The sequence below is a fragment of the Odontesthes bonariensis genome, chromosome 12 (assembly GCF_027942865.1).
Source record: "Odontesthes bonariensis isolate fOdoBon6 chromosome 12, fOdoBon6.hap1, whole genome shotgun sequence".
NCBI lineage: Eukaryota > Metazoa > Chordata > Actinopteri > Atheriniformes > Atherinopsidae > Odontesthes > Odontesthes bonariensis.
Genome location: NC_134517.1, coordinates 485,819 through 507,495, shown reverse-complemented (window position 1 = coordinate 507,495; position 21,677 = coordinate 485,819). Strand labels below are relative to the sequence as shown.

General features: G+C 44.6%; 1 protein-coding gene across 7 annotated transcripts in view; it reads left to right on the top strand.

Moving 5' to 3' along the window:
* The window catches only part of wdr4 (WD repeat domain 4), a 27,163-nt gene extending 5,486 nt beyond the window's left edge, over positions 1-21,677 (top strand). The window contains exons 2-11 of one of the 7 annotated variants that reach the window (XM_075478873.1): positions 4,240-4,308; positions 4,389-4,535; positions 5,073-5,298; positions 8,352-8,464; positions 10,149-10,209; positions 11,021-11,125; positions 15,896-15,963; positions 18,668-18,854; positions 20,552-20,621; positions 21,301-21,677. In XM_075478873.1, coding sequence (XP_075334988.1) covers positions 4,240-4,308; positions 4,389-4,535; positions 5,073-5,298; positions 8,352-8,464; positions 10,149-10,209; positions 11,021-11,125; positions 15,896-15,963; positions 18,668-18,854; positions 20,552-20,621; positions 21,301-21,479 — 1,225 coding nt within the window. In that variant the 3' untranslated portion in view covers positions 21,480-21,677. The remainder of the gene's footprint in view (positions 1-4,239; positions 4,309-4,388; positions 4,536-5,072; positions 5,299-8,351; positions 8,465-10,148; positions 10,210-11,020; positions 11,126-15,895; positions 15,964-18,667; positions 18,855-20,551; positions 20,622-21,300) is intronic. The other 6 variants (XM_075478875.1, XM_075478874.1, XM_075478876.1 and 3 more) reach the window with 6 other exon arrangements.

Genomic DNA, 21,677 nt, shown 5'->3' with positions numbered 1-21,677 from the left:
AACTGTAACCAAATGGTGATCTGAGAACCCACAAGGCATGATAAGAGAATTTACAATTTTATTATTATGCGATGCAGACACATAAAATCTATCTAATCTAGCACCCGCCACCCTTGAGTCCACAGCTTTAACCCATGTATATTGTTTGGATAAAGGATTCCTACTTCTCCATACATCGATCATATCCAGCTCCTTAACAAAAGTGTCTAGCGCCCTCCCCGATAAGATGTGACTCTCCTCCCCGAGTCTATCCAGCGACCCATTGACTGTGCAATTCCAGTCACCCCCCATAATCAAACATGCATCCAGGTTCTGTTGTTTTAAGAAATCCCCCAACCTCCTAAAAAGATCCATACGTTCAGCCCCAGTATTATAAGCATAGACGTTGACTAGTATATAAGATTGCCCCCTAATCCCCACCCTTGCCATTAATACCCTACCAAGCACCACCTCTACAGTGAATTCAATAGTAACATCTAAATGTTCCCAAAAAGCACAGCTACACCGGCATTTAAATTGGTCCCGTGACTTAAAATGCACTCCCCCTCCCACCATCTCATCCACTCAATTTCATTATAACAGTCTGTATGTGTTTCCTGTAAGAACACAACATCAATTCCCTTTAACTTTATATATTCTGATACCAGCGCCCTTTTACCCCTATCCCTTCCACCATTGATATTAAGGGATCCCACTGTTAATGTTTCCATAGAGATAAAAAAAAGGGGGAAAATAACCCAAAGAAGAACAAATACACCAGAACCCAAACAGAGAAAAACTTCAAGAGGGAAGCCATAGAGAAACTAAATAGAAAATATTCAAATAATTTCTTCAACGACTGAACCTTCCGTAATTTCCTTATTTTCGTTAAATGGTTTTTTCAACCGAAATTTCTTCCTTTGACAAAGCTGTTGCTCTCCTGCTTTCTTTCTCCAATACACCACAGAATGCTCAAATTTTCGCAAATCAGAGAAAAAATCTCGCACATCAACAGACTGTCCAAATGTATCATCCAAAAATTTCACTATGCTCTCTAGGGGGTACACTTGATCCTCATTTACTTGAGAGACAGCCACCTCAGAAATATCCGAGAATTCTGAGCGGGTATCATCATCCTCTATACCCTCCTCAGACAGTAATTCTGTGTCTTCAGAAGCATGCGGCAGTAACCCGCCCCCATCTTCACTAACACCGTTTGCACTGCTGGCCGCACCTCCCTCCTCCTCCGCACCACCGGCGGACTGCGCATCAGCACCAGCCTGCTCACTCAAAACTCCCGTCTCAATGACAGTTGACCCCTCGCTCGACTCAGCACCAGTCTCAGGCCCAGGGCCCTCCATGGTCACTTGAGTCTCTAACTGCTCAACCTCTTGTGCTCGCTCCTGTGAGCTCTCACTACCAGCATGCGCATCCTCGCCACCAACAGCCATGCCCTCGCTCAGCACCGGCCCTTGCTGCCCGCCCTCTCTCATCTGACCATCTCTAGAGGGACACGCAGCTTTTATATGGCCCTGAAGTCCACATTCAAAGCACCGCATTTCCCCTGTACTCGCATACAACATGTACGATCTGCCTTCATACACACAGCGAAATGAGACATTTAACCCGGGTGTGCTTAAGAACATAAACACTTGCCTTCTAAATGACATTACATGACCTAGCGACGCATCTTTGCACCCAAGGGATATCATTTTCATTGGACTAGCAGATTTCCCGAATCTGGAGAGCTCTCTCTCAATTAACTCATTCGGGATGAAAGGTGGAACATTAGAAATTACCACTCTAGTTGTAGGCGAATGCAAAGGCGTAACTCTAACGAAAACTCCACTTACCTTAATGCCGCTTTCAACCAGACTATTTGCTAAGCCCTCCCGTGACAGAAACACGACGACTGCTTTATTCATCCTGGAGGCTGAAACAATGTTTTCGCCGCCGATCTCTTTACCTATTTCCAACAAAACTTTCTCCACTGAAACGCCTTCTGCGGCCACGCACCTGACTCCATTTCGCAATGAGAGATTTGACGTGTTAAACGCCATCTCCACGCTGTCGGAAGCTCAGAGCTCCCGCAGCAAAGTATACCCACCTGAACAAACTTTTAAATCGGTCTAAATCAGTCAACTGAAAAAACTGCGAAATATCATAAAATAAGCAAGAAAAAAAAACAGAGATAGGTAAAAGTTTGAAAACCCCTCCGTGAACACTCACGCTCCCACAATCCCAGCATGGAGAGAGAGAGAGAGAGAGAGAGAGAGAGAGAGAGAGAGAGAGAGGAGAGAGAGAGAGAGAGAGAGAGGAGAGAGAGAGGAGAGAGAGGAGAGAGAGAGAGAGAGGAGAGAGAGAGAGAGAGAGAGAGAGAGAGAGAAGAGAGAGAGAGAGAGAGAGAGAGAGAGAGAGAGAGAGAGAGAGAGAGAGGAGAGAGAGAGAGAGAGAGAGAGAGAGAGAGAGAGAGAGAGAGAGAGAGAGAGAGAGAGAGAGAGAGAGAGAGAGAGATCCGAGTGGAAAGGCGCTAAATGCAGGCCATTTACATGAATTTGAAGCTAAACTAAAACTGCACATGCAATAAAATGAGCTTCAAAACACCGCCATGCAATCATTCTAAATCTACAGAAAGCCCCACTTTTACCCCACTACGAAATCCACAAATTATGACATTTATTTACCTCGTTTACTGGTGTGCAGCTCAGTGTCCTACCGCTTTGGGAAGGCAGGATCGGGTATCCACGCATTTGTTTATCTACCGTTTTGCGTTGCTAGGTCAATTTCGCGCAGGCGCACTAGTAATTGCGAACTCACTTATTGGACTGTATCTTTGAAGTGCCTTGTTGTGATTTGGCACTTCACTGAATTCTAAGAGGACAGTCATGTCATTATATACTCTGCAAAGTGGGTGTTTCCATGTTTGTAGGATTGTCCCTTTAAAGCTGCCGTCTTATGGCTCAAACATGGCTCTGCAAAGCGCTCCTGTTGGGGCATTTTGCTGCCACCGGGGGGGCGGTGTATGAATTCTGTGGGAAGAGAAGTCTGCGGGTTAGGGTTTGGGTTGTTGTTGGTTGTTGGTTGTTGCTGCTTTGTGGGAAACAATCTGCGGAAATGTCTGAAGATGGTCCAGCGCTGCGTCTGTGCTTCTTCACCCTTTGTTGTTTCGGTGCCTCGGCCTCGTGTTTCTGCCCCTTTTCTCTACAGCTAAGTTTGAACCATCTGATATTTGACCTCCATGTAGGGTCATTTGTCAGGATTACGGGTCGGTAGCATTGTGGAGAACTGCATGCACACCTGTTTGCGTTTGTCAAGGCCCAACATCCTCCACTCGGCCTCGCCTTTACAACTGGGAATGCACGATATTGCCAATATTTTCAGTCTAAATTTGATTGGTAGCTAATGCTTTTCACTGGAAATAAATCTAATTCTTTGACTTTAATTTCCATTTTAAAGGTTCCAAATTATCTTCATTAGCATTTATTAGCAAAAATGTGTCCTACTTTATTAACCTTGGAGGGTACTCTGTCAGATACATGAAATCAGCCACAGTCAGGCCGACTTTTCTGTTTCTGTTAGTCCTTTTTCATCAATCTAAGGTCTTCACTGAGGAAACGCAGATGTCTTTGTGCCCCTCTTTCTGCACTTCCAGCAGATGTGCAAACCCACCTGCTGGCTTGTCAAACGAAGCGAGCTGGCACATATAAGCGAGTCGATCTCAGGAGTTCAGCTTTGTCTGACTGCTCACTGTTAGCACTGACCCCTGTCAGAATCATGAGTAGGGTTAGGTTAGGGTTAGGTGACCCTAACCCTTACCAACAAGATGGCAAGAGCTATATGCAGAGAATTCTGTGTTCATTTCACATTTGTAACAATGTGGTTTTTAGAAAAAGTTCCAGCCCAGTTGTGGGATAAAGCAGTAAGAGTGGAAGTTAGCTGGAAGCCCAGCAGAGCCATTAAAATGAAGTGGTGCTCAGACAAAACTCCATCTGAAGACCATTCCATATGAAATGATTATGAGTCTGACTGACCTTTGTCAGGCTTCAGTATCTGTTTCTTGATACTTTGAACTCTTTTTAAAAGATTAAACGATGCTGTTTATTACTGAACTGTTATTTTCTGAATTGCAGATTGAATTGTTGCATGAAAATCAAATGATTCACTTTCATCCAGATTCTTCTCACATAAAGTAAAGTCTGTGACTGACGCACAGCTAACATGGTGTTCAGCTTTAAACTGCTCTCCTGAACTTGATTGCAGGGAATCGTTTGTGTTTGACTGCAGCAGTGCTGAGAAGAAGCCCAAAGCTCCACAGGCTGACAGCAGCAGGTAAAGCAGCCCTCTGCACATCTGTCCCACCTGGTGTATGAACAGTCATTCTACAGTGGGAGCGTGTCTTGTGTGGTCAGTGATGGGGGTCCCTCAGAGGAAGCTGGCAGTGACAGAGTCCTTGCCTTCGCTGTGTCTTCTTCTGGGAAACTGGTGGCGCTGACGGATGACACCAAAAGGCTGGTTCTGTTCCAGTGTGAGCCTGTGTGGCGCTGCATCAGCGTCAGGTGTGTAACAGCCACACAGATACAGATGTGTGTGTGTGTGTTAAACAGATACAGATGTGTGTGTGTGTTAAACAGTTACAGGTGTGTGTGAGTTAAACAGATACAGATGTGTGTGTGTGTGTGTGTGTGTGTGAGTGTGTGTGTTAAACAGATACAGGTGTGTGTGTGTGTGTGTGTGTGTGTGTGTGTTAAACTGATACAGGTGTGTGTGTGTGTGTGTTAAACAGTTACAGGTGTGTGTGTGTGTGTGTGTGTGTGTGTTAAACAGTTACAGTTGTGTGTGAGTTAAACAGATACAGATGTGTGTGTGAGTGTGTGTGTTAAACAGATGTGTGTGTGTTAAAAAAGAAACAGGTGTGTGTGTGTGTGTGTGTGTGTTAAACAGATACAGGTGTGTGTGTGTGTGTGTGTGTGTTAAACAGATACAGGTGTGTGTGTGTGTGTGTGTGTGTTAAACAGTTACAGATGTGTGTGTGTGTGTGTGTGTGTGTGTGTGTGTGTGTGTGTTAAACAGATACGTGTGTGTGTGTTAAACAGATACGTGTGTGTGTGTGTGTGTGTGTGTGTGTGTGTGTGTGTGTGTGTGTGTGTGTGTGTGTTAAACAGATGGGTGGTGAGGAGGTGCACATCGCTGGTGTTCAGCCAGGCTGAGGATGAGCTGCTGGTGGCGGACAAATCCGGAGACGTGTACTCCTTCTCAGTGGGGGAACCACAGAGGGAGGGGCAGCTGAAGATAGGTCACCTGTCAATGCTACTCGCCGTGGTAAGAATCAGCATCACAAGCTGTTTGAAGGTCCATTTAAAGGGAAATGTTCCCATACAGTCATGATTTTTCTCATAGCAGGGCCCACTTATTTCTCATTTCCAGAGTTTCAGCCACATGCTGTGCAGCTTTAAGGGGTCCAACTCATCTGTGTTGTTGCCTTTCCATCTTTGAAAGTGCACTGATGTTAAAGCCCTGTGCAGACACAGACCACCTCATATTTCAAGCTTCATTAAGTTGTTACAACATTAGACCTGAAAAATACTTGGCTTCTGCAGGCGTGGGGGTACCCTAACCCTACTCCTACTCCGGGTTATACTCCGATGACGCAAAATACGAGGAAACGTTAGAACAAATAGAAAAGATCCCGAAAAAGCAATTTTACTGGCTACTTAATCTAGCCAGAGCACAGACTCAATTCCGACCAAAACAGGCAACCATAGCCAAAGCGAGGAAGGAAACAAGACAAGACAAGAAACCCGATCCAAAACCCTCCGAAGAACACAACACAAGAATCCAGAACCAGGGAAACAGCACGACACCATAACAGGGACAGTCAACAGATAGCACTGAAAAACAAGGTGGCCTCGGCTTACCATTGCACTAAGTACATGAAAACCCACAAACCTTCTCAAGGAGTTCAATAACTCCATCGCACACGGCACATAAACACACAACAACACCAGGGGGACCTAACAGAACCACCACCGAAAAAACAGAAAACCCATAGGATGAACATGGAACCCACCAGAAAGAGAACAGAAACGCTTAAACCCAAACACCAACGGAATCTGGAACGAGCCTCAATATCCATGAGAACTACGGTAAAAAGATGCAGAACTGGTTGTTACAACCTGAGAAACACAATATAATCTTTGGTGATTCAAACCTCAAAAGGCTACCCATGATACGGAACAACCAAGTCCAAATAGACAGCTACCCAGGTGGCAATCTGACTCACGCCATCCACATCCTCCACAACAAGACGCCTGTATCGGACGGAACCAAACGGGTTATCCTGTCTTTTGGGGTCAACAACAAGGACTACAACGACCACGTATCCCTCAAATAACTGATATCACTGCTAATTTAAACAGCACAAAATACCGCCCCATACGCAGACATTTACTTTCAGGCTCTGAACTTTTCAGATCAGCTCTCCGTGAGCCAAAAAGCCAACCTCAGAAAGTTTAACAACTTCTTGAAGGAATTCACACCAGAAACCAACATAATACCCCCCCTGCCAAATAACAGATTTGGAACCACAGCCGACCACATACACTGGTCCCCAGCCACGGGCCAACATATGTGGAACCTCTGGAGGGAATATTTAAACTAATGCCCTCATGGATTCACCACCTGCAAGGCAAATTCCCAGACGGATTAAAGGTCAGAATGGACGCTTGAAAGTCAAACACACCTAAACACCTGGACAGGAGTATGGTTTTACCCTAGTCTCTGGGACAATCCTCCTTTGACCCCATTCGAAACAAAACCCCCCAACCAAATGTTTTCTACATTTTTTTTTTAACAACGGGGGCCGGGTTCACTCTTACACGTTTATATTTTTCAATTCTATATTTTCCACTTTTTATTCTTTGACAATTTCAATTCTTGTGGATACTTTTTGCCCACATATATTTTTCCTATTTTTTTCTACTCTTCACATTACAACAAAAAAAAATTAATCCTCATGACTTTAATATTTTTTCTCAAAAAATAAATTACACCCACTACCCCCTTTGATATAACCTTTCCCTGCCACATACCCTAACCCTAAGGGTCACAGAGCTCAAGCCAGAACCCTAAATCCCCACCTCCAAGCCACATTTTGAAAATATTAATTCTCTTAATTTGGATCATTTTTCCCAAAAAACAAATTACACCCACGACCTCCCTGGTTATAACCTTTCCCTGCCACTTACCCTAAGGGTCACAGGACTAAAGCCCTAACCCTAAGTCAAGCCCTCCAAGCCACATTTAGTAAATATTAATTTTCATATATATTAATTTTCATAATTTTTATACATTTTCCCCAAAATCCAAATTACACCCACGACCTCCCCTTTTTATAACCTTTCCCTGCCACCCACCCTAACCTGAAGGGTCACAGTCCTAAGTCCAACAACAGCAACCACCAGCCGGGTCCTGAGTTGTAGAGTGCCCCCCCGGCTCCTACACCAAACTCCATGGTGACTGAACAGTCACGTAGGAGGGGAGCCACTGAGTAAAAACTCCTCATACCTAACCCTTCTGTGATGCACGGGAGGCCCTTAAGATGCTCACAGCATATCTCCTGAATTAGAAATCAGATGATTGGTTTGTGACAGCAGCTTTGTGATGTCCACATCATATTTAGAACTTGATCAACATTTAGCTGAATGACCAATAAGAAACACACATGATATCTAATGATAAGAAGGCTCTGACACTGTCGGGCTGTCATGGCTGACTCTACTGTTGCATGGAGGTCTACGGCAGACTGAGAGTGTACTTTACCTTTCATATGACTAAAGATTATTAAATTCAACAGTAAGGACACTAGTTTAGCTGTGGTAACTGACCCATTTACACTATTCAGTCATATACTAAACTCAAACATCATATTGAATGTGGAAATACTCCGATGACTCTGCATCTGATGTTTATTCCTCTGATTTTATCTATTGTTCTTATTTATTTCTTTTTTGTTTAAAATTTAAATCATGCTTTTTATTTCTACTGTTTTAATGTCTCTGTAAAGCACTTTGAATCGCCTTGTAGTTGAATTGTGCTGTACAAATAAACTTGCCTTGCCTTGCCTTGATGTGTGTTGTATACTGAAAGCTTTTACAATCAGAGCAGTCATGTACTATAAGACATTGATGACTCTGGTGCTTATTGGGACAACTTGCTGTTAGTGAAAGAATAATTTTTCACATTGTAAGGACAAAGTCTGAACCTCTTCTTTAAAGTTGTCCTTGACTCGTCTCATAACTTTGACCTCTTTGATCCTTTTCAGTGTTCTTTTTGGTCAGATAAGGCTTCCGTACTAACTTGCTGCTGTCTTTTAGACCATGTCACCGGATGACAAGTACATCATCACAGCCGACCGTGATGAGAAGGTCAGAGTGAGCCGTCACAGATATCCCTACAGCATCCAGTCCTTCTGCTTGGGACATCAGCAGTGAGTACCCATGTGTTGGCCTTCTAAGGACACCACTGCAGAGCATGAAGTATGAAGCATTGTGCTGACTGTGCAGGTTCATGGACGTTCAGGAGTGTCTGCCAGGTGCTTGTCCATCTGCTCCATTCTTATGAAGATGGTACATCTCAAAGATCTTGTGGGAAGCTATTTCAATTCAGCACAAATCTAAACCAAAGAAGAACTAATGACAAAATTTAGTTTCTTCATATAAAACAATGATGTGATGTGGAGATATTCACTGCTGCTGCTGGGCTGATAGTTCTGCTCCAATTTACAGAGACAGAAACACAACATTTCTCACTGAACAGGGACCTTATTTTAAACCAAACACAGTGAGGGCAGGGGGTTAGGGTAAGGGTAACCCTAACCCCAAATACAGTGAGGGCAGCCATCAAAAGCGGTGATTCTCACTATTTGTTTTCACAAGAGCCACATTGGCAGAGCAAAATCAAGGGAAGAGCCACTTTTATGACAACATACTTAGTCCCCTTTTGCAAATATGCATTTCTACATATAAAACATCCCACAAAAACATAAACAACACAGCCAATACATTTTCAATTAAGACCATATTTACCTTTAATACTGGGATGAGCGGAAGCTGGCATGCATGCATGTCCCTCATGTTGTATTTGTAGTTTGTTGTTGTAATCATAGTGAGACATTCAAGATGAGCATGGTTTTTGTGCTGGTTTTTGCCCTTTTTTAATTAAAAACCGATCCATTGTGCATCTCGCGCTAAAGGAGCTAGCATGCACTGCGGTCAAGTGTGACGGTGGTTTTAAGCGGGCTGCGTTGCCAGGTTTAACAGAGCCCCCTTTAGGAAACACCATTAAGCCTTAATTCATACCTAATAAAAATACTTAATACTACAAAAATGTTAAACTTAATAGAAATACCTAATACTGTGCAGTATTCGCTGTATGTTATTTGAAAAAAAATGTAATGTTATTGTTACCATATTGTTATAAGCTACTATGCGAGTGCGAGCCGCCTGTTAAAGCTTGAGGAGACGCATGTGGCTCGCGAGCGGCGCAATGAGCATCTCTGATCTACAGGGTTCTACCACAGAAACTGAGTGCCATGGGGGCCACATAGTTATTCTTGTGGACTAATAGGATTAATGTGAGCAGCCTGTAACTTTTTAATTTAGAGTGTCTGTCCTTTTTAATTCTGAATCTTTATAATAAGGTAACATTCTGTATTTTCTCTGATATGATACATGAATATATGAGATAACCTTTGTGTAACAGTGGGATACGATCACATCAGGCAAAGTATCTAAAGCTCCTGGTGTAGAATATTTCTGGAACATTTGTAGTTTCAGAGCCAAAGATCCACATTCCAGCTGGTGTTAACCCCATGATGTTTAACTCTGTCCTGCTGAAATATGCAAGGCCTTCCCTGAAGAAGGAGCAGATGTTGCTCTAACACCTGTTTATACCTGTCAGCAGTGATGGAGCCTTTCCAGATGTGCAGGTTTCCAGTTCCACAGGCACTAATGTACCATCAGAGATGCATCATTAAATGACACTTATTTATCCCATTCCATAACATGCCTGAATTTTTGTTGTGAATTGTCATCATACAAATAATAATGAAATTGAATTGATTGAGGCATAAAGCAAGGTGGTAATAGTAGTTCTGTCCTACTTTCTCTCAGGTTTGTGAGTGCCTTGCAGATCCCATCAGGCCATCCACACTGGCTGCTGTCTGGATCAGGGGTAGGAGTGCATTTCCTCATGTTAGGGTTAACCCCACTCAGCAACCACTGCAGGAGCACGTCTGCACCTGATGATTAATGCACTTACAATAGTAAAGGGAAACTAGGACCTGGTAATGTTCATGTTTGTAGGATTTCACAGATATGGGGAGTAAAATGCATTTTTACTGGTCTTGGACCAGTTTTTTGATGAACATTGATGTGAACGTTGGTGCGATGTTTATAAAGAATAAAACATCACGCCATTCCTACAATAGGAGGAAAAAAGTGTCAGATTGTGGGACATGGTCTGGATCACTCGTAAATTCTGTTCGTACCTGAAAGAAAACTCAAAATCCGAAAAAATGGGTGGATGCGCAAATTCTCTTAAATCACTCGTACGCACGACTTAAGAACAAATCTGTGCGTACGAACGGTTCTTGCGTGAGGCCCATTGTTCTTAAAACACATTTGTGTACAAACTGGAGATCCTCTGAACATCTTTGCTCCACAAAGACTCAGCCTGTCATGGAGGCTTATTTCCAACCACCTGCTGGCATCAGCTGTTTGACATGATGTATCTGTTGTTTTACTTCATTGCTCGCTCTAAATTTCCTACCTCACAGAATTATTTAGAAACATTTTGCAGACCTGGAATGTTAAATGGATTTCTATAGAGGTCTGAAATGAAGTTAATGTGAAAAATCTTGAAATATATTGGATTCATATAATCTGCAAAGAACTAAAAGTGCCAGTAAATGTAATCTGAAAGATGACTTTGTGGTTTCCTGTTGAACAGTTTGACCTGTGTCCTGCCTGTGTGTGTTTGCCAGGATGGGACTGTGAAGCTGTGGGAGTATGAGTCCGGCCGCAGGCTGCAGAGCTGGGACCTCGCACAGCTTGAAGAGACGATGTGTTCTCAAACGGTCAAAGAGAAGGTACAGCACCATGTCCAGGTCCAACCTGCTGTGTTCACATAACATGGAGGGAGATGAGATGAGGTCAGAGCAGATGCATGGATTTCACGTGCTGCTGGTTAATGATTTACACAGTGGAGCCTAAGAATCTGCACATACATCAGAAAAGGATTTTATTCAAGACTTTTCGGACCTTGTGGCTGAAATTGTTCTTTTTCTAATTGTTGGGGGGTTTAATATTCATGTTCTCTTGGTCAAAGACTTTTTACAAGTTATTGACTCTCTTTAATCTCACCAAATCTGTAACTGGTCCTCCTCATGAAAAGGGAGAGTTATTACGTTAAACCCTCAGAGAGTAGGGTAGTTAAAGTTTCTGCTGCTGTTACTGACCCTGTACTTCCCAGCCTGAGTGACTGTGGTTCTGTTGGTACCGAGGAGTTTGCTGACCTCTTTAATGGAACGTGCACAGGTACTTTGGACTCTGTGGCTTCATTTACCACCAGGTGCTCTAAACCTGCACCCTGAACCATGGCTGGATGGCTCCAGGTGCTCTAAACCTGCACCCTGAACCATGGCTGGATGGCTCCAGGTGCTCTAAACCTGCACCCTGAACCATGGCTGGATGGCTCCAGGTGCTCTAAACCTGCACCCTGAACCATGGCTGGATGGCTCCAGGTGCTCTAAACCTGCACCCTGAACCATGGCTGGATGGCTCCAGGTGCTCTAAACCTGCGCCTGAACCATGGCTGGATGGCTCCAGGTGCTCTAAACCTGCACCTGAACCATGGCTGGATGGCTCCAGGTGCTCTAAACCTGCGCCTGAACCATGGCTGGATGGCTCCAGGTGCTCTAAACCTGCACCTGAACCATGGCTGGATGGCTCCAGGTGCTCTAAACCTGCACCCTGAACCATGGCTGGATGGCTCCAGGTGCTCTAAACCTGCACCTGAACCATGGCTGGATGGCTCCAGGTGCTCTAAACCTGCACCTGAACCATGGCTGGATGGCTCCAGGTGCTCTAAACCTGCACCCTGAACCATGGCTGGATGGCTCCAGGTGCTCTAAACCTGCACCCTGAACCATGGCTGGATGGCTCCAGGTGCTCTAAACCTGCACCTGAACCATGGCTGGATGGCTCCAGGTGCTCTAAACCTGCACCCTGAACCATGGCTGGATGGCTCCAGGTGCTCTAAACCTGCACCCTGAACCATGGCTGGATGGCTCCAGGTGCTCTAAACCTGCACCTGAACCATGGCTGGATGGCTCCAGGTGCTCTAAACCTGCACCTGAACCATGGCTGGATGGCTCCAGGTGCTCTAAACCTGCACCTGAACCATGGCTGGATGGCTCCAGGTGCTCTAAACCTGCACCCTGAACCATGGCTGGATGGCTCCAGGTGCTCTAAACCTGCACCCTGAACCATGGCTGGATGGCTCCAGGTGCTCTAAACCTGCACCTGAACCATGGCTGGATGGCTCCAGGTGCTCTAAACCTGCACCCTGAACCATGGCTGGATGGCTCCAGGTGCTCTAAACCTGCACCCTGAACCATGGCTGGATGTGGATGGATGTGATTGTGGTTCCCATGTGTTGCACCATCACTCTCATTAACAGACAGGCTACACGAAAACAAAACAAGGTTTTTTTTAAAACGGGTACGAAAATTCTTGCGACCACACGGCAACGCTGCTGTAAAAACTCATGTCCAGATGAAAACGATGAAACGATGCAGTACACACGCCACTGTGTCACGCCACGCTGTGAGACAATAGAGAAGTCTCACAGCGTCAACGTTTGACTGACGCAAAAACGTTTTCGCTGTAACAATGGAAACGAAACGACCTCGTTTTCAAATCTTCCCACTCTGGAACCCGTTCTCAAAAACTATTGTTTTGGGGTAGTGGGAACGCCGGCTCCGTGTGGCCGCGACAGCGAAACGATAAGAAAAAGTATCGGTTACAGTGAAAAACGTTTTCGTGTAGCCGCAGCCTAAGTGAAAAGCTTTTTCTTTGTCAGGAATGCTGCCATCGGGTCCTTATCTCCCCCCGGTGTCTTGGGCCTGTGTCACTCTCTGAGCTTTGGTGCTTCTCCAGTGAAAGCCCTCATATTGATAGTATTCAGCACACACTGATTAGAGGGGCTTTTAGCTCTATTGGGCCTGTCTGACTTCAGGCTGTGACCCAACCACCTTTAAACATGATATTGTGCAGCCTCTAGTGAAGGAACCCAATCTAAGGCCTTCAGTTAACTACAGGCCTGTTTCTAAACTTGTGTTGGAGAAAATTGTGTAAATGCAATAAAAGGCTCACCTGGATCATAATGAGATTTTAGAAAAGTTTCAGTCTGGTTTTGAGTCATTGTTAAGATTTTTAACAACCATCTTTTAACTGTTGATTCTGGATGTTCTGCTGTCCACAGTCGACCTCGACAATCTCCCTTTATTATGGTTTAGATCGGTGGTCTCTTCATCACCTTCAGCCTGCTCAGAACGCCGCTGCTCGTATGTTATCTGGGACGACATGATCCTATTATCCCTGTGCTTGCTGCTCTTTGCTGGCTTCCTGTTAGTTTTAGATTCTGTTACTTGTTTTTAAAGCTTTGAATAGTGTGACTCCATCATATTTGTCAGAGCTGCTCCAGCAACATATTCCAGTTAGAGCTTTAAGGTCTGACCCAGCTCCCTCTGGTTCCTTATTCCAGGGGGGATAGAGGGTCCCGTGGCTGCTCCCAAACACTTTAAGTCCTCACTGAAGACTTAACTCTAACTTTAACATTTTATTCTTTTTTTATCATGTTATTTGTATTTATTGTGTTTATTATTGATCTGTACAGCACTTTGGACACCTGTGCTTGTTGTTAATGGTCTATATAAATAAAATTGTGCTTGACCTTAACATTAGGGAGAGATCACAGTTGATCATCAAGCAGATACAGAGAAGGAAACTCTCTCTTCAAAACATTTGAATTGTGAATGAGTATCCAGCCATGTTTTTCTTTAAATAACTGTAACACCATTCAAAGGATATCTGTTGGAACAGGGAAACACGAGTTAATGACCACAATAATGTCACATATACATAAAGAGAGTAAAGTGAGGAAAGGTGTGACAGATGAGGCCCCCCAGCAGGCTGGGCCTATAGCAGCTTAAGTATGGGATGTTTCAGGATCACCTGAGCCATCCCTAACTATAAGCTTTATAAAAAAGGAAAGTTTTAAGCCTGGTCTTAAAAGTGGAAAGGGTGTCTGCTTCCCGGACATTTACTGGCAGCTTATTCCACAATAGAGGGGCCTGATAACTGAAGGCTCTGCCTCCCATTCTACTTTTAGAAACTCTGGGAACCTCAAGTAAACCTGCAGTTTGGGAACGAAGTGCTCTGTTAGGAAAATATCTTACAATGAGATCTTTAAGATATGATGGAGCTCGGTCATTAAGAGCTTTATATGTAAGGAGAAGAATCTTAAATTCTATTCTGAATTTAACAGGGAGCCAATGAAGAGAAGCTAAAACTGGAGAAATATGATCTCTCCTGTTAGTTCTCATCAAAACTCTGCAGCATTTTGGATCAACTGAAGGCTTTTCAGAGAATATGTGGGACAGCCCAATAATAAAGAATTACAGCAGTCCAATCTTGAAGTAACAAATGCATGAATTAGTTTTTCTGCATCACTCTGAGACAAGATGTTCCTGATTTTAACAATATTACGAAGATGAAAGAAGGCAGTCCTAGAAACCTGTTTTATATGCGAGTCAAATGATAAGTTCTGGTCAAAAATAACTCCAAGGTTCCTCACTGTAGAACTAGAAGCCAAGGAAATACCATCTAGAGTAACTATATAGCTAGACAATTTCTCCCTGAAACGCTCAGGTCCAAAGATAACGACTTCAGTTTTGTCTGAATTTAGAAGCAGACAGTTCTGAGTCATCCAGGTCTTTATGTCTTTAAGACATGCTTGTAGTCTGACCAACCTATTGGGTTCATCTGGTTTTATAGATAAGTACAGCTGAGTATCATCAGCATAGCAATGGAAATTTATGCCATGCTGTCTAATAATGTTACCTAATGGAAGCATGTATAAAGTGAAAAGAATCGGTCCAAGCACAGAACCCTGAGGAACTCCATGACTTACTCTGGTGTGTGAGGAAGATTCTTCATTTACAAGAACAAACTGAAATCTATCAGATAAATATGATTTAAACCAGCCTAATGCAGTTCCTTTAATCCCAATAACATGTTCAAGTCTCTTTAAATACTAAAATGATAGAAGTTCATGCTGGCTGAGTGTCACATGATCTCAGACTCTTCAACACCACTAAACAAGCACCACATAATGGAGACTAAAGAGCTCTCCAGACAGGTCTGAGATATATATATATATATATATATATATATCTCCCGTTAAAGTTAAATCCATGATTAGAAAATGGAAAGCAAATGAAATCACACTAAACCTGCCAAGAAAGGCCAAAGCCCCCAGATCCAGATCAGACAAGAGGGGCATTAAACAGAGGTAACGAAGAGTAGGGACAAAAAGTAAATTTATTTACAGCGTAACAGGTGGATTGAACCTGAAAGGTTCTCTTCTTCTTCTTCTGTGGTTTTGGGGACTTTAGTAATCACTTGGACAGGTGAGACAATGACACCTCAGAAGGTGTGACGGGGAAGAAGCTGTTTTGTTTGATGACTTTAATGATAGCAAAGGGGTAAAAATGTTCATCCAGTCCTTTTTCTCTGAAATAAGTCTTACCTCTCATTTCAGACATGTTCCCTAATGTGTCTCCTGATTTTATTAGCAGAATCCAACTGTTTGCCGTGTCAGCAGCTCCCCTGATGGGCGCCATGTTGCTGTGCTGTGTGAGAGGTGAGTGTCGGTCAGTGGGGTCACATCAGTGTTAACAGATAGAAGAACATATCACTGAGAAAGCAAAGGTTAGGTTTAGGAACCTGTTGTGTGTGGCTTCATTAAGTTTTCTTCTTACAGCAGGTACATCATTCAGTCACCCTCACACGTCCAATAGGCTGGCTTGGCCTGCATGTTTGAACAAAGCAGCTGTTAAGACTGCTGAATGAAGATGCTCTTTAACCATAAATATGTGCATCCAGAAGAAAAAAGTACTTCTGTTGCAGCTTTGAATAGTTCAAAAGTTTCTTTTTAGAAGAGCATCCTTAGTTAAAAGGAAGTCAAAGAGGTTCTGGCCTCTGTGATAACCTTCTAAAAGCATCACATCTACGTAGTGTTAGAAACATCCAGTTGTGGTGTCACTCACACTTTTAAACTTCAACTTAGTTGGTCCGACTACAATTGTATTAAATCTAAATTTTCAAAGTCAGACTAACACACCAAGATAATGTTGGAAGTAGAGGTGCACCGAATATTCGGCAACCGAAAATATTCGGCCGAAAACGCAAAAAAAACACATTCGGCTTTCGGCCGAAAGCCAAATGAGTGACCGAATCGGAGGCCGAATAGTGGTGACGCAAAATTATCCACTTCCAGACGGTGGAGTCGACAGAACCAAAGTCATCTGTAAACTCTGCCAATATGCCGCCCATTGATTCAATGCGAGACTCCGGTTCTTTTCACAGATGTTTATTAACGCCACATCAACACCGTAGAACTAAATGTTCAAGTAAACAAAATAAAATACAACATTAGTTGTTGTAATCATTAAAGAAATAGCATTCTTAGCATTGTCGCTGGTACCAATAAATAATCAAAGTAATACTGGCCACTTTAGCTGCTTCTCAACCAACGGCAGAGTCATTCCCCAGGGGCAATCTTCACGGTCAGAACTAGGATTCTTTAACTTTCACTTCTCCTATGCATCACATTCACACAGTTACAGCAAACACCACGAAGCATGGAGGAATAAAATAAAAATAAACTAGCAGGTAACATCACGCTACAGGTGCTCCTCGGTCTCTGTGTGAAGCTAACGGAGCTAACCGACGCTACTTCCTGTTTTACTTGTTTCCACGTAAAAGCATGTATTTCAAAATAAATTAAAACTCCTGCATTTACAGCCAAGTTGAATTGTCTTCTCAGCGTAGTAGTTTCAGTCTAAAATATCACTTAAAGGCAAAACACACAAACTACAAAAAATGCTGCCACTGTTCCTGAAGGAGCAGGCTACCTAGACTCTATGCCAAAAAGGACACTCAGATAATTTGTTATATTGCATGTTTTTACATTTTTGTGTTGGAACGCTTTTATAATATGTTGTATTTTTTGTTGTATGAAATGAATGAAAAAAAACCCAGAATGAATTGAAAATGGGAATTAATTAAACTTATCTCTAGTTATTAGTTATAGTTATTAGTAATAACTTTTGAAGATTTCAAATAAACATTTATTTTCTTTGAAAAACATGTCTAAACATTTATTGTAAGGCGTAGATTTAAGCAATATTTAAAAATGGTGAAAAATCTAACTTTTGATAACTTAACTGAACTGTAATATTCGGTTTCGGTTTCGGTATTCGGCCAAGTGATTAATTATTATTCGGTTTCGGTTTCGGCCACAAATTTTCATTTCGGTGCACCTCTAGTTGGAAGCACGAACTCCACATACATGCATCCATCCAGTGATCTTTCTATTCCCCTGTGAATAAATGAAGCATTAAACGTACCGCTGGTATAAAAAGTAACCAGCTGTCAATATTCCATCCAGCTGCACTGCCAGATGTTTTATTCTGTAAGTTAATGAATGGAAAAGCCTGATATTTCCCAGCTGATAGAAGGCATGTCACCATCTGTCAGAGACATGTATGTAGACATGTCACAAGAACCTTTGAAAAACACCAAGTCCAGAAAGCTTTAGGTGATGGTTGAAAATATGGCGGGTCTGATCCAGCCCTGTAACCCTGAACAGAGCTACAGAGTAAACCTGCAGAGCCGTCAGGGCTGGATGGCAGCGTGAGCGTTGGTTCTGCAGGGCGGCGGTCTGGTATGATCCACCATTTTGTTTTAAATGTGAGAGCATTGATGTAGGAAAACACCCAAACTCCAACCTTCATTCCACTGGTCACCAAACACTAAGACACCATTTGGCAGTCAGGAAATTTCAACCCTTTTTTAGCCGTGTTTCACCTTGACGGGCCAAGAACTCCACGTCTGGCTGGAAGCTATTTCTGCTTCTGAATGTTAAAGTATTTTTGGTCTGACAGTGGCAGAAGGTCACTGCAGAGGTTACCGGCCCATACAGTGTTCTATATGTGTGTGAGTCTTCTTTTATGGATTTATACTCTGAAAGAAAGGTCTGTCAGTCACACAGAAAGCGCTCTGCAGGATGAGAGACATTTATACATTTGAGTTGTCCTACCCAGAAACTCAGAGGTCAGGGGACAAGAGACCTCGACCTTTGGTGTGATGCTCTGCTCAGTGTTTCATTTAATTTGATTTAATTTAATTTATTTTTAATTTAATTCAATTTAATTAAATGATATTTGTTGAGCAGAGATCATCACTAACTGAAGGAGTCACACAATAACAGCATGGATAACTTTTCCCATCACAGGTGACTCTGAAAGTGTTGAACTCTTTACTCACTTTACTCCGTTTCTAAGGGTGTCAGCAGTTCAGTTCTTCCTGCTGGACGAGGTGGATGAAAAGAAGCTGGTCCCTCACAGCAGGCTCTCCCTGCCTCACTGTGCGCTGGACATCAGCTTTGACCTGGAGGGGCGGCTCTGGGTGCTGATGGACTCCAGCGACGCTCCGCTCCAGATCAACACGCTCAGAGGAAACTCCTGGCAGGTACAACAGAACAGAGGATGTATCCGCACACCGATAACAGATTTAACTGTTGATGCTGAGCACAGGGTCTGTGGTTTGATGCCTGTGTTTTCCAACTAAATGTGCAGTTCTTCCAGACCACCTCAGTGGTTGTTGTTCCGGGTCATAGGTTAGGGTTAGGGCTAACCCCTCTGAGTCGGGGCAGAAAACTCAGGGAGGCGTCACAGAGTTTGTGAACTCAAGCTGAAACTGGGATGTTTTTCTGATTCCATCATTCTTTCCTCAATTTAATCTGACAACAATGACAATATAATCTATTGTTTCTGTTAGTAATTATTTACCAAGAATTTTCAGCTTTTAAATGAAATGGTTTTATATTTCTTCATTTCTGCTTCAATACAAAATAAAACTTCCGTTGAGAGGTTGGATTCCACATTATTTCCAGGGGGGCAGGATGCAGTCACCATCTGAATCCAGGAAACCAGCAACATGTGACTTAGCACTGGAAGACCTGCCGTGTTTCAGCTAACGGATGGAAGACCAGTTCACTGAGAATCCAGCACGAGGGGTTTCATTAGGGGCTCGGGCCGTAACCGGCTTACTGTGCACCTGTTGGACCCGTGCACCTGTTGGTCCTGTGCACCTGTTGGTCCTGTGCACCTGTTGGTCCTGTGCACTTGCTGGCCCCGTGCACCTGTTGGCCCCGTGCACCTGTTGGTCCTGTGCACCTGTTGGTCCTGTGCACTTGCTGGCCCCGTGCACCTGTTGGCCCCGTGCACCTGTTGGCCCCGTGCACCTGTTGGCCCCGTGCACCTGTTGGCCCCGTGCACCTGTTGGCCCCGTGCACCTGCTGGCCCCGTGCACCTGTTGGTCCTGTGCACCTGTTGGTCCTGTGCACCTGCTGGCCCCGTGCACCTGTTGGTCCTGTGCACCTGTTGGTCCTGTGCACCTGTTGGTCCTGTGCACTTGCTGGCCCCGTGCACCTGTTGGCCCCGTGCACCTGTTGGTCCTGTGCACCTGTTGGTCCTGTGCACCTGTTGGTCCTGTGCACTTGCTGGCCCCGTGCACCTGTTGGCCCCGTGCACCTGTTGGTCCTGTGCACCTGTTGGTCCTGTGCACCTGTTGGTCCTGTGCACTTGCTGGCCCCGTGCACCTGTTGGCCCCGTGCACCTGTTGGCCCCGTGCACCTGTTGGCCCCGTGCACCTGCTGGCCCCGTGCACCTGTTGGTCCTGTGCACCTGTTGGTCCTGTGCACCTGCTGGCCCCGTGCACCTGTTGGTCCTGTGCACCTGTTGGCCCCGTGCACCTGTTGGCCCCGTGCACCTGTTGGCCCCGTGCACCTGCTGGCCCCGTGCACTTGTTGGTCCTGTGCACCTGTTGGTCCTGTGCACCTGCTGGCCCCGTGCACCTGTTGGTCCTGTGCACCTGTTGGCCCCGTGCACCTGTTGGCCCCGTGCACCTGTTGGTCCTGTGCACCTGCTGGCCCCGTGCACCTGTTGGTCCTGTGCACCTGTTGGTCCCGTGCACCTGCTGGCCCCGTGCACCTGTTGGCCCCGTGCACCTGTTGGCCCCGTGCACCTGCTGGCCCCGTGCACCTGTTGGCCCTGTGCTACCTTAGACTTGGAGTCCTAAACGTTGGAGCAGCCTGTGGGGTTTCTCTGCTGCTTAGTTCCTGATGTAACCTCAGTATGACCCTCATTCTCTCCTGCTCCCTGCAGTTGGATTCTGAGGACCCTGACCTCAGCAGAGTGACTGAAGCCCTCAGGCCACACTGGAAGACCCTGCATGGTGAGTACTCAGAAAGTGGGTGGTCTTTCTGGCACAGCAGTGAATTGGTTCAGGTCCTCTTCAAAGGATAGAGACCACTTTGTGTCCACCGGTAATTACACTGAGCGTTTTAGTCTGCCGCCTCCTTATTTAACAGCTACTTGGTCCCACCTGCATGAATGATGGAAAACAACAAAATAATTTACCAGAATTTGAAATCACCATCGCCTGGTGATGATAATCCTTTACTAAATCAATCTAAGTGCTTTGAACAAATAAACTGGATCCTTCAGAATTTCCTTAAATGAAACAACGACCAAACAGGGGTCAACAGGGGTCATTGTCTCTGGAGCCAAAGAGGAGGGGTTAAAGGTCAGTGCCCAGCATTGTTCTGTTGTTAAAAGCTCAAATCAAGCTGGAAACATGGGTAACAGACCTAAATTTCAACAGCCACATTAAGTTAGTTACTAAGTCAGCCGACTGTAGAATATTCCAAGAATCAAACATCCACCCACAGCACCTGTGTCCATACAGACAGTGCAGCGCTGTTTCTTCCAGATGTTCACACACATGCATCCACTGGGAGGCAGGTTGTGTTGGCAGGCGACTGCTCCTCCTCCTGAGCTGCAGCCGCCCCAAACAAAGTGGTCCGTTCAGCCCACCCTTCACTCACAGCTTCTCTTCTTCTTCTCTTGCATAGCAGCACGGACCGACAGCCGCTTTGAGCACCTGCACAAGGAGAGCTACGACAACGTGACGTCGTACCTGCAGAAGAAGCAGCAGAGGCTGGAGGAGCAGCAGCTGAAGAGGGCAAAGACCCCCAAGAAAAAAGGCAGCAAGAGACTGAAGGAGACGTCAGCAGCTGGAGCTCAGCCATGAGTTTGGACTCTCTGAAATCTTTCCTTTTTGTTTGGTGCTTGGAATCATGGATCAGGGTTGAATGTGAGAGCTGGTTAACTGTGTGTGTGCACGGTGTGTGTGCATCGCTGTTGATGGGTTTTTGTTTGGCTCAAAGTTCTCTCTCTTTTGTTTTCATTAAAACGTTGCAGCTGACATTAAACTTGAGTTTCCACCACT